Source organism: Dysidea avara, chromosome 1, assembly GCF_963678975.1.
Source record: "Dysidea avara chromosome 1, odDysAvar1.4, whole genome shotgun sequence".
Classification (NCBI taxonomy): domain Eukaryota; kingdom Metazoa; phylum Porifera; class Demospongiae; order Dictyoceratida; family Dysideidae; genus Dysidea; species Dysidea avara.
In genome coordinates, this window is record NC_089272.1 from 9,287,862 (window position 1) to 9,303,211 (window position 15,350).

At 39.3% G+C, this 15,350-nt stretch overlaps 2 protein-coding genes across 4 annotated transcripts in view; one reads left to right on the forward strand and one right to left on the reverse strand.

Moving 5' to 3' along the window:
• The window catches only part of LOC136255542 (zinc finger protein 431-like), a 135,508-nt gene that overhangs the window by 69,012 nt on the left and 51,146 nt on the right, over positions 1–15,350 (reverse strand). The gene's annotated exons all lie outside the window — the stretch shown is intronic.
• LOC136256141 (uncharacterized) lies at positions 6,134–14,161 on the forward strand. Its single transcript, XM_066049111.1, has 3 exons — positions 6,134–6,395; positions 12,042–13,100; positions 13,374–14,161. Exons 1-3 carry the CDS (start codon positions 6,134–6,136, stop codon positions 14,159–14,161), a joined length of 2,109 nt encoding a protein of 702 aa, XP_065905183.1.

A 15,350-nucleotide genomic window follows, 5' to 3' on the forward strand; every position in this document is an offset into this window, starting at 1 on the left:
TGTTGAAGAAGTTGTGTGGCTGATAGTTAAGCCCCCTAAAGCTTGGGTGTGTGCTTGCACGTACCTGTTGTCTGCGTGCTGTGTTGGCCTGCTGCTCCAGAGCTCTGTAGAGTGGATCAGCTCGAGCTTGTTGATGGGAAGCTGTATCTTGTTGTTGCTCCTCTCTCCTTGTTGCTGGGTCTTCACGCGCAAGTCGACGGGCAGCTGTATCACGCTGCTGTTCTTCTTCTCTGGTGGCCGGGTCCGCACGCGCAAGTCGACGGGGAGCTGCATCGTGGATCCGTTCCTGTGATCTTCTTTCTTCGTCCTGGCGGGCCACACGATGGGCTTCTGCGTCACGTTGTCGTCGTCTCTGTTGTGAGTCCAGTTCACACCTAGCACTGGATGAGGTGGTAGCTCCAGTTGAAGCCTCCTGGCGGCGCAGTATTTGTCGTTCTGCTTCTTCCCGTCTCTTCTCTGGATCCAATCTTTGGTTCTGCTTGCGTCTCTTTGCTTGAAACGCACAAAAAGTAGACGATCGTTTTCGCTTAGGCGGCATGCTCGGGCATGCTTACACAGCACATCAAATGAATTTGAATTAGAAATATCACGTGTGTACAGTTGGCAAAAACACATGCGGTCCAGTGCGAAAAAAGGTGTACTGAAAAGGTGTCCAAAACGAAAAAAAAAATTAACACCAGCTGGAGTCGAACCCACAACCTCGCGCACGTAAGGCAGGCACCTAAACCATTAACCTATCTACTTCACCACATTGTTACAGCAATATTTTAGTATTATAAAGACTTGTACAAATGGACTGAGATAGGTGTTTACTTGCGGTTTGCATGCGGTTTATAGAAAGAATTCAAGCGAATTTTAGTCTACACACCTGCCTTCAACGACCCCTAGACGACTAACGATAGCTCGCACGAACTTTTCGAAAGCGTCATTGTTGAGCTCAATAATCAGCGCTTCCGTGACGCCAAAGACGCTTCGAAACGCGCAGCGGTTCGAGAGTACAATGCGTGACATCAAATGGAATGCAGACAGACAGACAGACAGACGGCTTTTCACTCTTATAATATAGATTAATTAATAATTAATCAATAATGAATTAACGTTTGAGAAATTACAAGGCCTAAGGCTGCACACTCACTGGGAATACAATCCATGTTAACAAGAAACAAATGTACAGATATAATGGTTTTCGCAGAGATGATTGAAACGGTACGACAAGTCTGTTTACCACCAATCAAAACAGCTTAGCTATACGTCCAGCTGCCAGTGGATGTGCTCTGCAGTATGTTTTCATGTTTACATTGGTACCTGCCCTACATGCAGTGATCATTTTCCACATTATATTGAGAATCCAGCACTAAACATCAGCACCATTCATGCCCTACAGCATGCATGGTGATACCACTTTTAAATTAAAAGTACATGAGCTTTATACTACTGAAATCATGATTATATGTGAAGCATGCAGGTACTACAGCAGAACTGCAGTAATATATAATGCCTATATGTTTAGCTAACATACAGATGCTATAATGGTGGTAGTAGTACATAACTCCCCTACATATACGCATATTATACAGGCCAAACATGTAACATCATATTTTATGTAAATTACTGGCAAATGAATTTGTGCATACCATAGTGTCAGTACCTGGCAAGATTTGCCATATTGCATATGTTATACACACTAAACCATACCACCTACGTACTCATGCAGGATCACCTTTAAATTAATGCATTGGGAATCAAACATCAACACCAAGCATGCACGGTGATATCACTTAAAAAACATGAGGCTTCCTTATACCATCCTGCAAGTATTAAAGATGATGTAAATAAGCTAAACAGTAGAGCTATGTGTAGCTAAGTACCTGCCCTACCACAATGGTACCTGCCCTACCACAATGGTACCTGCCCTACCACAATGGTACCTGCCCTACAGTATTCAAAACAAAGCGTTTGTTATCTGCAAATAAGCTAATGTTTAAATGAAGCTTCTAACTGCCACTGTTCATCGTTTACAGTGTATTGAATGTGAGGGTTTAGAGCAGTTCATTTTGTAAACTGCATGCAAACCATGAGTAAATACCATTCAATCTAAGCATGCCTTTATAAACAACTTTGAGAGCTACCCGAAGTGCAGGTCACATGCGATACAAGTGGTAGAGCACAAGACTTTCATCTGTTAGGTGACAAGATCAATCCTGCTGGTTGTATGGCTAATTCTTTTTCTTTGTGGTTACAGTTTTTCTCTCTCTCTCACTAATTTTGTAACTTTTCATGCCATACCTTTGTTCTCTCGCTTGGTACTTGCCTATCTGTTTCAACATTGTTTTTTTTTTCCATTTCAATTGAGTGCTTTTGTACTTGCGTTCAATGGTAGTGAGTAGTGGAAGGTGCAACAATAGGTAAGTTGAAGGGGTAGAGTGTTTAGTACATCATATAGGCCAACATTGCTTCAGTGCTATAGACAGTTTTCTTAGTTAGGTATACAGAAATGATACTAGTGTAACTGATGGCAATAAAATTTGCACGTAAGGAATGCACAGGTATCAATCACAGTCTATTGAATGCATAACATATGAAACTTCTCCTTGCACCAGCCTGTTATGCTTTTAATTTTACCTATAGCTGCAGTGCTCAAAAATTCAACCCATTGTACATGCCTTACTTCCCATGTTATGCTCTTAATACTTTTGGCTTTTATAGTAAAAGTAACAAATGAATCTCTTTAATCTTCTTTATTAATGTGCATAATATACTCTAATAAAACAATCATAGTAAATGCCAATATATCTTAGAGCTATTGATTATTATTTTATTAGAATAGATTGATATTTTACAGTGAGTTGATGCATTTCACAGGCATGCTTTAATAGCTTACCATCACTATTCTTAGACTACTTATTATGTTAGCACTATGCCTTGATGCTTCGAAGCACCTATTAGTCTCAAATTTCATAATAGGCTGGTACCTAGTTTTGGGATAAAATCACTCCAATTAGTGCAACAGCTGGCGAGAAGAATGAGTGAACTCAAGTGGAATGCAAACAGTCAGATGGCAGATGCCTTTTCAGCTTTATATAGTTTGTTTGCATAGCTTTTTTGTTTGTTTGGTACATTTTGCATTCTTCATCCTTCACCTGGCTTGCTAGCTAAATAATAAATGTATTGCTGCAAAGACTACTGTAGTAATGTCTACTGTGCATTGCATGATGTTTATACATCACTGTGCCATTAAAACACCAATGATGTACCGGCACTTAGTTGTGTACCAGTGGCCTCTAGTTACTACAGTGTCTATCACTATACGTATTATATTGTGTCTTATTGGCTTGATTTGGAGTCATATGCTGATTGTGCTGGCCTCATGCAGAGCTTCACTTCTTGACTGAGTTATTGTTATCCTCAGAGGCATCTACAGTACAATGTATAAATAATAATATTAATACCACTGACTTGCTTCTTATATCAGAGTATTTCAAATTTTAATTCAATCAAGTATTGCAATTTTCAGATACCGTTGGACCCCATGTGTAGCTATATTTCCACCGGCACTACAGACGTGTCGATTTCACTGGCAAGTTTTTTGGCATAATGGATGGGTAGAAGCAATGAGAAAAATGCTGGCATAATAGGTGCATTTTTTGTGGAGTGGACATATTAATTGGCACAAAAATTGAGATACTCTAATAGAACAGTCACACACGATTAAATATCAGCTAATATGATTCTCTGTTACATTCTGCTGTGCTGGCTATTCGAGGGAGCAGCCATCAGAAGACCCTGCTGTCTCCACTGAACTGAGTGTAGCGGAGAGCCAAATCAGTTAATTACAATAGCATTTATACATTTGCTGTGTTATTTAATTTTACAATGTACTATTTCCTATTAAAATACCTAGCTAATTGTTATGGAACAATCGAGATATCCTAATAGAGCAGTCATGGAAGCAATATACAGCTAGCTTATGGTAAGTCCCATAAACAATTATCACTATATAGCTATAATAGCAAGTGTAGATCAAGATACTCTAATAGAACAGTCACTTTAAGGTTAAATTGTAGCTTAATAAAGCTGTATGCAGAGCAAAATAGATAATTCTTGAGCAAAATATGAAGCATAATCAGCGAAAAATAAAAGAATTGCTGGAAAGAAAAATAGGTGGAAAAAAAGCAAAATAGACTCATCCCTAACCAGCTGGCACACACACCCTCCGTACTTATCGCGCTACTGGAAGATGTTCAGTGTCATGCCACCAAACTGGTACATGGTCTATCTAAACTATGCCATATCGGAATCGACTGATACTTCTTGGGCTGTACTCTCTATATTCTCATAGACAAAGAGGTGAGTTAATAGAAATCTACAAGATATTAAATAAATACTATAGTGTTGATCTTAAGAGTCTTTTTATCTTGAACACCACCACCAGTATTAGAGGACACCATCTAAAAGTTTAGAAACAAAGAGCCAGAACTTCAATAAGACAGAAGTTTTTCAGTCATCGGATAATTGATCAGCGGAATGATTTACCTAGTTTTGTAATCTCAGCACCCACAATTAATTAACTCTCTAGATTAGACAATTATTGGTCTGTAATAGGATATGGATACTGTGAAAGGTCTCAGGCCTACTGTGTATACATTGTTTTATCCATTAATAAATAAATAAACATACTGGTGCTACTGTTTATATGTATGTACTTGGGTTATATGTGACCTGGTCGTAGTAATAGTAATAATTGTAGCACCTGTGATGTGTTTCTGAAAATTTTGGTAGTTTTTGTGTATTGAATGGCTTAGCTCTGGTGGTTTCTGTTCACAAGTTACAAGAATCCGTACTACTCAAATCATCAAGAATCATGAGGCATGTTCTTCAGTCTGCTAGGATAGGGGTAACTTGGAAGCTAGCTGATTGTAATTAATGCATTGTTCACTGTGTGATAATAGTAATAATGTTGTAATATTGGTGTGTGTCCATAGATTCAACTTGGACCCAAATTTTAAATACAATGCAAATCACAGTTGCCACACTGTTGAAAATTGGAGATCTACTAATCTTTGCAGTAGTCATCATCCTCGGTTACATCTGTTTCTCAAGGAGTGATAAGGCAATAGCATCAATATATTTGGTGCCAATATTAAAGTTGAGAAGTCACAATTTGGTTTCAAATGATCCTAACTTAACACAAGGTACATCTCTAATGTGCAATGTTTCTGACCAAGTTTCAGCTACTCAGTCTACTGGAAATGCTGAACAGGGTTCACATGGCCACATTGTGATTTATAGCAACTATGAAGAACAAACAAATGGAGCTAGGAATTTGTGGCAGCTACAAATGTGGGCTAAGATGTTGAAGATGAGAATTATTGAACCGTTTGCTGTCAACTCCATGTTTGGTGTGATTGGGGTACTACCTAACTATACTCAAGCATTGCGATTCATTGATTATTATGATATAGACAAGTGGAACAAAAAGGCACATTATCATGGTGGGAGTTCATTAGTACAATGGGAAGAGTTTTTATCCAATTGCTCTCATAAAGTAATAGTTTTGTACACATTACTAAGACCGAGAAACTGAGAAGCCAATAGTTGTTACTTATGGAAAAGATGATGTAAAAAAATATAAACCTGGAAAGTACGAACAAATTTCAACTAAAGACATGCAGTGGCTGAAGCAGAATTTCAGTATTATCAGAGTGGTAAATTTCATTCGTAATGCAAAAATAGAATATCCATTGTCTCTGGAAGAGCTTAACTCATATGCATTTGGAGACTATTCTCCAACTGAAGTGATCTTAGTAATTGTAAATTGGTTTGGAATGAGCACAGAAGTTTGGAGAATACAATTGTAAAAATCTATTAATTGTTCTTTCCTTAACTCTATGAATGTTGACTTCCACCTTTCTCGACATTCACCTGAACTTTCACCAAGTATGAGAGTTTTAAGGGCATATGAAAATTATATTTCTCAATACATTGGTAACCACAAGTATATAGGGGTCATATTTAGAACACATTGTGTCTTGTGTTATGAACTGCCAGGGGCTGCTTTTTCTCTCAAGAGCCAGGTTTTGCTTGATTGTAGTAAACAACTTAAACACACTCTGGACAAGGTTGGAAAATATTCATGGCTTATGACTTAGGAACACTTGGAAGTGATGGCTATTATTCACCTGATGACAAACGACTATTTCCAATACGTGAACCAATATTCTCAGATGCCTTCAATGGCAGCATTCAGATGAAACAAAGAGAAGAAATGTTGATAAATGCTGCAGGTGGACTATCAGACAGAGGGTTTATTGCATTACTAGAAAAGACAATTGCTACACGTGCTGACTGTATTATTCTCCTTGGAACAATTTCCAGCTTTGTAGAATCATCAGCAAGTGTGTACTTCTCCCTCCATCCCTCTGATGCATGTGCTGTGTCTATATGCTCTGAAAATTTTTCTAATGATAACAACACTGAATTCACAACTACTGATATACCAGATAAATTTCTTTCTACTTGATCATGGTGTGTTACAGGATGTCATCAATGCATTTGTAAACTTTGTGTTGGTAGTATTCAGCTATATGTGCATATCATGACTAGGAATTGTTATAATTCTATTAAGACTACATGATTTATAAATTATATACCAAACAGCCAGGGTTTGAAAAAGAGTGCAGAATCACACATAGATCTGATGAGAATTAATGATATGATGAGAATTAATGATTTCTTCTATATTTTCCTACACTTCTATTATAATTCCCACAGCAATTTTTCCTGTTTGACTGTTATTCTTGCATGGTATACCACCACAGCAGGGGCAGATCCAGGACGGGGGGGGGGGGGGGGGGGGGTTCAAAGGGTTACATGGAACCATGGGATAGCAGTCACAGATAAAACCATTGCTGGTGAGAAGACGATGTTTAAGTACAGGTTGGATGCAGAGAAAACCTCAGATCCCAGTTGCTGTGGCTCCTTTGGTGCATGCCTAGACTGCATGTTGCTGGGGATCAAGTCACCACTGGGTCTGGGATTTTTTTCTGCATTCTTCAATGTTCTAGTTACATGTTTATGACTCCCTGTATTCACAGGCTTTAGCCTACTCACAGGTCCCTAGTGGGATAGAATTCACAGAGAACCCCCCTTTCTTACTCAAGATACCCTAATAGAGCAGTCAATATCGAGATACTCTAATAGAGCAGTCTCACAGTATTCTTAAGAAGAGCAGTTTAGCAAGCTAGTAATTATAAATAAGTTGGTAAGGGTAGCTATTGTCAGAAGTTCTAGGTGATGACCTTTTTTTTTTGGTCTTCAACCTACAGCTAGCTTGGCTAAAGTTGCAATTCCAGAGTGGAACCTCCTTTTAAAAAGTCTGGACCGCCCCTGCACAGTACATATATGTCTAAAACTGAACCATAAAAGTACAACAAAAACTACATGACATAAACAGTGGTGACCCGCTGAGCGAAAACCAGACTTGTTTGCATACTGTTTTAGAGATAGCTAAATGCCATTACGGAAATACATTGGGTAAAAGCATGAAAAATGACAGGAGTAAACATTCTGACCACCTGCCATCATAGGAAGCAGTGGCGACAACTGTATCTTCAATCTGTAGACGGTGATGAGCAGGAATTATACCTATGTGCAGCTCAGATGTGGACTGTGCAGTGTGCACTTTGTCAGAGGTATTTTCGGACTGAGAGTGGTAAGGCTCATCACAAGTGTATTGCAGAACAACAACTGCCTGTAGAGGAACAGTCTGGTGCAGTTCAATATCAGAGATGTGAATGCTGTTTCAGGAGTAGAGGAAGATTGGCCGTACATAAATGTGAGACAAGTGAACATTCTACACAAGCCAGTTTTCCCCCTGAACAATCTTTTCTTTGTAATTATTGTGGCAGAAGTTTTAGGAGGCCTGGAGATCTGAAAAGACACAAGTATTTGCCATAATCCCATGCATCTTTGAACAGCACAATGCCAACATTGTCATCAATGGATGAAGAGTGCTGGGGGCCTGAAAGTCCATCTAAAGAAGTGTGTTCCATCAATGTGACAACAAGTTCTTGCTTCCTCCACTGTGGTGGAGGACCACGTGACCTGAACGGGCAGTGTCAAGACGTGTGTGTGCGTGTGTGTGGCGAGGGAAGAATATTACAATCTGTGAGTTTAAGGTTTTAGGGTTTATGCAGCAACGTGATTACATTATTCTCTGGGTCATTATTTCAAGTTGCCTCGACACTATTGAATTTCTTCCACTTGTGAGAGATAGTTCCCTGTTGTGGCTGTTGAACAAAAGCTCAGAAAAATATGTAAGTTCAGTATGCGAAATAGCTTTTCAGACATATCCTGTCGTACTGTCAGGGCATTGTGAAATTTGAGTGGACATCAAGCAATTAGACCGGACATTTTAACTTGTATTGTTTCTCCTTCCCTGTGTTTCTACCACGTGGCACTAGATGTTTGTTTCAAACATTGGGGCCACCAATGTACTGTAGAGCTGATTACCTTATTAACCACTCACTGATACCGATAGTACAGCATTTTAAAGAGTAGCTACTGGTCACATGAATGGGCTTCTATGAAATCAATTGGGCCTTTGTAGGAAAGGAGTCATAAGGACTTCAGTCAAAGCCTTCTGCTTGCCTTGCAATGATATAGCTATATACTACCATGGCTTAGAATATATGTGACTGGGCCTGTGAAAATGGGGCATGTGAGCACATAAAATTTGCCTAATTTTCAAGCTTTCATGGCTCATAACTTTTGAAGCTATTAAGTTATGGCCATGAAATTTTCAACATTTATTACTTAATTGGCATTATAGCACAGATTACAGAATGCAGATTTTTTATTCCATCACTGAGATATGGCCTGATATGTGATGTAGTGTACTTTGTGCCCACATGCCCTATTTTCGCAGGCCTGGTCACATATATTGGCTCTATCTCTAATATGAACAGATGCACTGATGGCTTGTTCATTCTAGCTTAAAAACTGGTTGTGCAGGTGATCATGAATACCACAAGTGAAAAGTTACTAATTGCAATCAGGTTATAAATACATTTTAGTACTGCAGTACAGGTGACTGATACAAGTAGGCTGACGCAACATAGTAAACTGTTAACCTCGAAGGTTAATTAACTTGGGCATGCCCTTGTGGTCAGTACAAACTAAAAACACATAACTTAATTACATGTCAATACCATCATGTCTGGCCTCCCTCCTAGCCCAATCCTAACACTATAAACTTTGAAAGAACAGTATTTCCAGACAAATTCAACTATATATGGCCTGACACCTGGTGTAATTGACCGAAATTCCCAGACGTTATTTTGCACACTGTAAGTTAGGCTGGAGGCACATGTACCATGCGACTTCCCAGATGGCATATTGTGTGGTCCTGGTGTTCACCATCAAGACTTCAGTGGTGATATGTGGAACTTAGCTGGGATGTCTAGATTATTGCTAATGTCTTAAAATTTATCTATAAGTCTTAATGGCTATGTACCTAATTGTAATTGCTGAGCACCTTAGAGTGAGGTAAGTAATCTCAACAAATCAATTTCAACAATCTTCTAAATTTCCTATGCTTACATCATTATCATTTAGATATCCCATTCCACCACTGTCATGGGTCGTAGCCAGACTTATGAGTAGGTTCTAGCTAAAGGTGGGCCTTGTGTGATGTAATGCATGGATTGTTTGTATGCTAAAGCTGGGGCATGCCCTCAGGAAAATTTTCAAAAATTTTAATATATACACTTTAAGGCTACATTTGGTGATAAGTATTTCAGTCACTTTAAATAACTTTTGCTACTAAAATAATCGGCTTTAAATTGTGGATCTTTTTACTGAAGTTGTGGACCTTTTTCAAGAGATGTTCTCCTGGCCTACACTGTCAATTTACCTGTATAGAAACAAGCATGTAATCTACAATATTTTCAAATTAGGAGAATGATAATAATACTGTACATGTAACAGGTGCATCCATATCACCTAGGTTACGTTTATCCATTAATGCTTAATGGATATCAAGTCTTTGAAGACCATGCACAATCACTGAACTTGTCAAACTTACTGGTTTCCTGCTTATGGGGGTTGTGTGTAACATCTGTGTACTTTCTATACATTCCTCTGTTGTGTATGTAGCAGATGATGGTTTAGGTTTGCTCCATTGAATAACTAAATGAACTATATATCATCTACTAACCATGTGCCCCACAGGAAGAAACATCACCTTGATTCCTTGAAGGTTATCAGAGCTATACCTTATATACAACTACATTATTCACTACTTGTTATTTATACATTAAATAGCTGATAATGTTATAACTTCACTGAAAGGGTTGTGCCACATAGCATGATGTGTGATTTGCTGGCAGTGCAAAAATATAATGGATATAATACCACCAGCCTAATGAACCTAACACACTTTTATAATTATTATGCTAAGTTGCAGTGCTCAAAATTCAATCCATTGTGCTCATAATTACACTACCTCAACCTCCATGTTGTGCTGGTCTAGGTAAATGAGTACAGTGGAGTGAGTGGACCCTCCGACACTGTGCATTGACCTCCTTATAAAGGACAGTTTCGGAGGTCCTCATATAAACCTCTACCAATGCAATTTTACCTCTGAAAAAGGCAACCTCCTTATTACAGTAAAAGTTAATCAAAATCATGGTCCCAAATCAAGGAGTGATCACAATCAAGATCTTGTACCACCCATCTACTACACAATTTGGACTGCTTCACACACCACCTGGACAATGGCCATGTATTGTGTTAATCTAATAGTAGACTTTCCAACCCATGATCAGTACCACATCAGCATTTATTACAAAACTATCCTCATTTGGAATTCATAGCATTAACCTTAACTGTGGATAAGAGTTTTTTTTGTCAAATTAATAGAGAAGTCACCGGAATTGTGCAGGCAATATGCAACAGAACATAAATGTTTGGGAACATGTCCCTATCACATTCTTTGTATGGCAGCAGCTGCTGCTGATGATGACCTCTCAGGCCGGCTCTCACTAGCTTTCTTTTGTTATGTAGTGGCCCTTCCATCATTGGAGTTCCATTTCAAACAATTCAGGAGATGGAATATCTGAACTGTACAGGTTTACACATGCACCCAGATCTACAGGCTTTGAGCAGCATAAAATAGATGGAACAAGACCTAATAGTTTAACAGCAGTGATTGATGAATCAGAGAATTGCTGATGTATAAACACGATTATTTGCTTTACTATAACAAACAATTGTGAATTTTGGGTGAAACATAAGTGGCTCGCATTGCAGGTGCCTGCAAGTGATCATGCCATGCCAGTATGGTTGTGTCTGAATGCTCAACTGTGTGCTTAAAGTTGTTGGCTAGTTCCATGCATTTTGAAAAAACAATTTGCCATGATATGCTGTTCCTTTCTCACTTTTTTATTCCACATACACATGAAATGGCTTACAAAGTAGCCTGTGGAAAAATCAATCCCTGGCTCAGAAATAGCAAAACTTGCCACCAACATGCTCACTATATACCAACCAAGGATTTCTACATGCCATGCATACCTAAAACTATGATTACAGCCACCAAAATACTGTACATAGGAAACACATGAATTTTGGATGGCACTTTGTGCTTTGCTAATGGTGCATTTTTCTGAGCAGCTGTCAGAGTGTTTCACTTGCATAAATCTCACCAATATCCAAGTAGAAGTTGGCACTATGCCAGGTTCTGTTGTCAAACTTGTAGGTTCTGATTAAATCAGTGAAGCTGAAAATCTGATTCACTGACACTCACAGTCTCAGTTGTGGTGTGATCCAATACTGAACAACATGCACACACATACTTTGTATGTAACCTTCTAGTGTAATGTATTAGCTAGCTATAATTGACTTATACTGTAATGATGTATGACATCATGTGTAGTTGTATGGTTTCCTCTCTATATATTGTGTGTTGTACTTACTATTTATCATTCTGCTATTTATTGTGTTAACTAACTGTCTATTGGTAATAACTGCGAGTAACACAGCAACTAGCTTCACACTACATGGTGTCAGAAGTGGGATGGCAAGCAACATATCGCTAAAGCCCCCAGCAGCATTCAACTTCCGAAAACCGGATGAATGGCCACAGTGGTTGAGAAGATTTGAACAGTTCCGACTTGTATCTGGTTTGTCAGAAGAAAAGAGTGAAGCTAAGCAAATCAGCACTCTACTCTACTGTTTGGGTGAAGAAGCAGAGAGCGTATTAGCCTCTACCCACATCACATCAGAAGAGAGACAAAAGTATGAAACTGTTGTAGCTAAACTTAATGGTTACTTTAAGATTCGCAAAAATGTCATATTTGAGAGAGCTAGATTTAACTGCAGGAACCAATTACCAGAAGAATCCACAGAAGAGTACATCACCATACTCTACAGCTTGGTAGAAAACTGTGAATATGGAGATTTGACTTCCCAAATGTTCAGAGATCGCCTAGTCGTGGGGATCCGTAACACTGCACTCTCTGAGCGTCTGCAGGTGGATTCTACCTTGACCCTAGACAAAGCTATGCAGATGGTACGCCAAAGAGAAGCTGTACAACAGCAACAAGTTTTCCTAAATCAAACCACCAAACCACTATCATCAGTTGACCATGTGAAAGGCAGGAAATTTAAATCCCTTCCTGCTAAAGGTGCTACATTGAACAGAGACAAACAAACTCAAAAACACAAATGTATCTGCTGTGGAAACAAACCTCATCCTCGCAGTACTTGCCCAGCTAGAGACTCAGTTTGCCACAAGTACAAGAATAAGGGCCACTACAGTAGCCAATGTCTGTCAAAACATGTTCATGAAATGACTTCAGACAGTCAAGAGCCAGATGAGGACCTAGATGTGATCTATCTTGATGCTATCGAGTCTGGGAAAGGCTCCACCTGGAGTGCTACAATTGATATTAATGGTCAACCTGTGATGTTTAAATTAGACACTGGAGCAGAAGTCACAGCTGTTACCCAAGAGACACTGACCAAACTTAGCAATGTTGTGCTTAAACCAGCCACCAAGTCTCTGTGTGGACCAGATAGGAAGCCACTAAAAGTCCTGGGTAAGTTGACTGTGACTTTGTCCTCCACACACCACAAATGTGATCAGGAAGTTTATGTCTTATAGCAGCTAAAACACAACTTGTTGGGCTTACCTGCTATTCAACAACTGCATTTACTATATAGCTCAGGTTAATCAAATTAACCAAACTCAAACTGACATTGTCCAAAATTTTCCAAACCTTTTCACAGGGCTAGGATCTTTTAAAAAACAGTTTGAAATCACACTCAAGCCTGATGCTAAGCCTTTTGCCCACTCCCACTTCGTCAAAAAGTGAAAGATGAACTAGACCGTATGCAGTCAATTGGGGTGATATCCAAAGTTGACACACCCACACAATGGTGTGCGGGCATGGTAGTTGTGCCGAAAAAAGACAAAACTGTGAGAATTTGTGTAGACTTAATACCTCTAAACACAAGTGTTCTAAGAGAGATTCACCCTCTTCCAAAAGTGGATGACACACTTTCCCAACTTTCTGGAGCTAAATTTTTCACTAAATTGGATGCCAACAGTGGGTTCTGGCAAATTCCCCTAGCAGAGAAATCTCGCCACCTCACTACATTTGTGACCCCATTTGGCCATTTTTGCTTTAACAAAATGCCCTTTGGCGTATCAAGTGCCCCTGAACACTTTCAGAAACGCATGAATGAGGTAATTGATGGCCTTCCTGGAGTGTTATGCTTGATGAACGATATTCTTGTGTATGGCAGTGACCGACATGAGCATGACACCCATCTTGATGCTGTTCTCACCAGAATCCAAAATGCTGGCATAACTCTCAACAAAGACAAATGTGAATTTGCTAAGAATTCTATAACATTCCTTGGTCATGTCATCAATTCAGATGGGGTATCCCCTGATCCAAAGAAAACCTCAGCTATCAGTAGTATGAAACAGCCAGCAAATGTGTCTAAGCTACGACATTTTCTTGGCATGGTGAATCAACTTGGCAAATTTTCTCCAAACATTGCAGAGCTTTCACAACCTCTAAGAGAACTGCTTAGTACCAAAACTGTTTGGACTTGGGGTCCTAGTCAAACAGACACGCCTTTAACAAGTTAAAACATGAGCTTACTTCCACCCCAGTCCTGGCCTGGTATGATCCTACTGCTGAAACAAAACTCACAGCAGATGCATCGGCCTAGGTGCCGTTCTCATGCAGAAAACTATCCAACAGTGGAAACCTGTGGCTTATGCTTCAAGATCTATGACTGAAACAGAAACTATATATGCCCAAATAGAGAAAGAAGCTTTGGCCACAACATGGGCTTGTGAAAGATTTTCTGATTACATCTTAGGAATGAAAATTTATATTGAAACTGACCACAAACCACTTGTTCCTCTCCTTGGTTCAAAGTTTCTAGACAGTTTGCCACCAAGAATTCTCCTTTCCATCTCCGCTTAATGCAATTTGATTATATAATTTCACATGTGCCAGGCAAGTTACTTTACACTGCCGACACTCTCTCTCGCTCACCACAACAATTTTCAGAATCTGGTCAACAACTTGCAGAGCTTACTGAAAGTCAAATGACCAGTACCACTTTTCAATTCCCAACTACGAAAGACAGTTTAGGCAAGTATCGAAGAGCTCAAAGAGAAGACCCAATTTGCTCAAAACTCATCACATTCTGCCAAACAACTTGGCCAGAAAAACATGTTATTACTGGAGAGCTTAGCAAGTATTGGAATGTTAGAAATGAACTGACTGTTTGTGATTCTTTACTCCTTTACAGAGCTCGTATTGTTGTACCTGCAAAGCTTCAACATGACACCCTATGTAAAATCCATTGTGGTCACCAAGGTATCGAGAGATGCCGTCTTCGAGTAACAACCTCGGTGTGGTGGCCGGGAGTATCTTCACAAATGGAACAATTCATCAAACAATGCCCCACTTGTGTGAAAGTTACACCTCCTGCCAGAGAACCAATGCTCAGCTCAGAATTGCCTAAATATCCTTGGCAGAAAGTAGCTACACTCCTCTTTGAACTGAATACACAATCATATTTGTTAGTAGTAGATTACTACTCACATTATCCAGAAGTCATCAAACTAAATTCCACTTCTGCAAGCATTGTAAGTGCCATGAAGACAATTTTCTCCCGACATGGAATACCTCAGACAGTTATAAGTGATAATGGACCTCAATATGACTCTTCAGAGATGAAACAATTCTCCTTAACTTATGGATTCAAACATGTTACATCCAGTCCTTATTACCCGCAAGGGAATGGTCTTGCTGAACGCATGG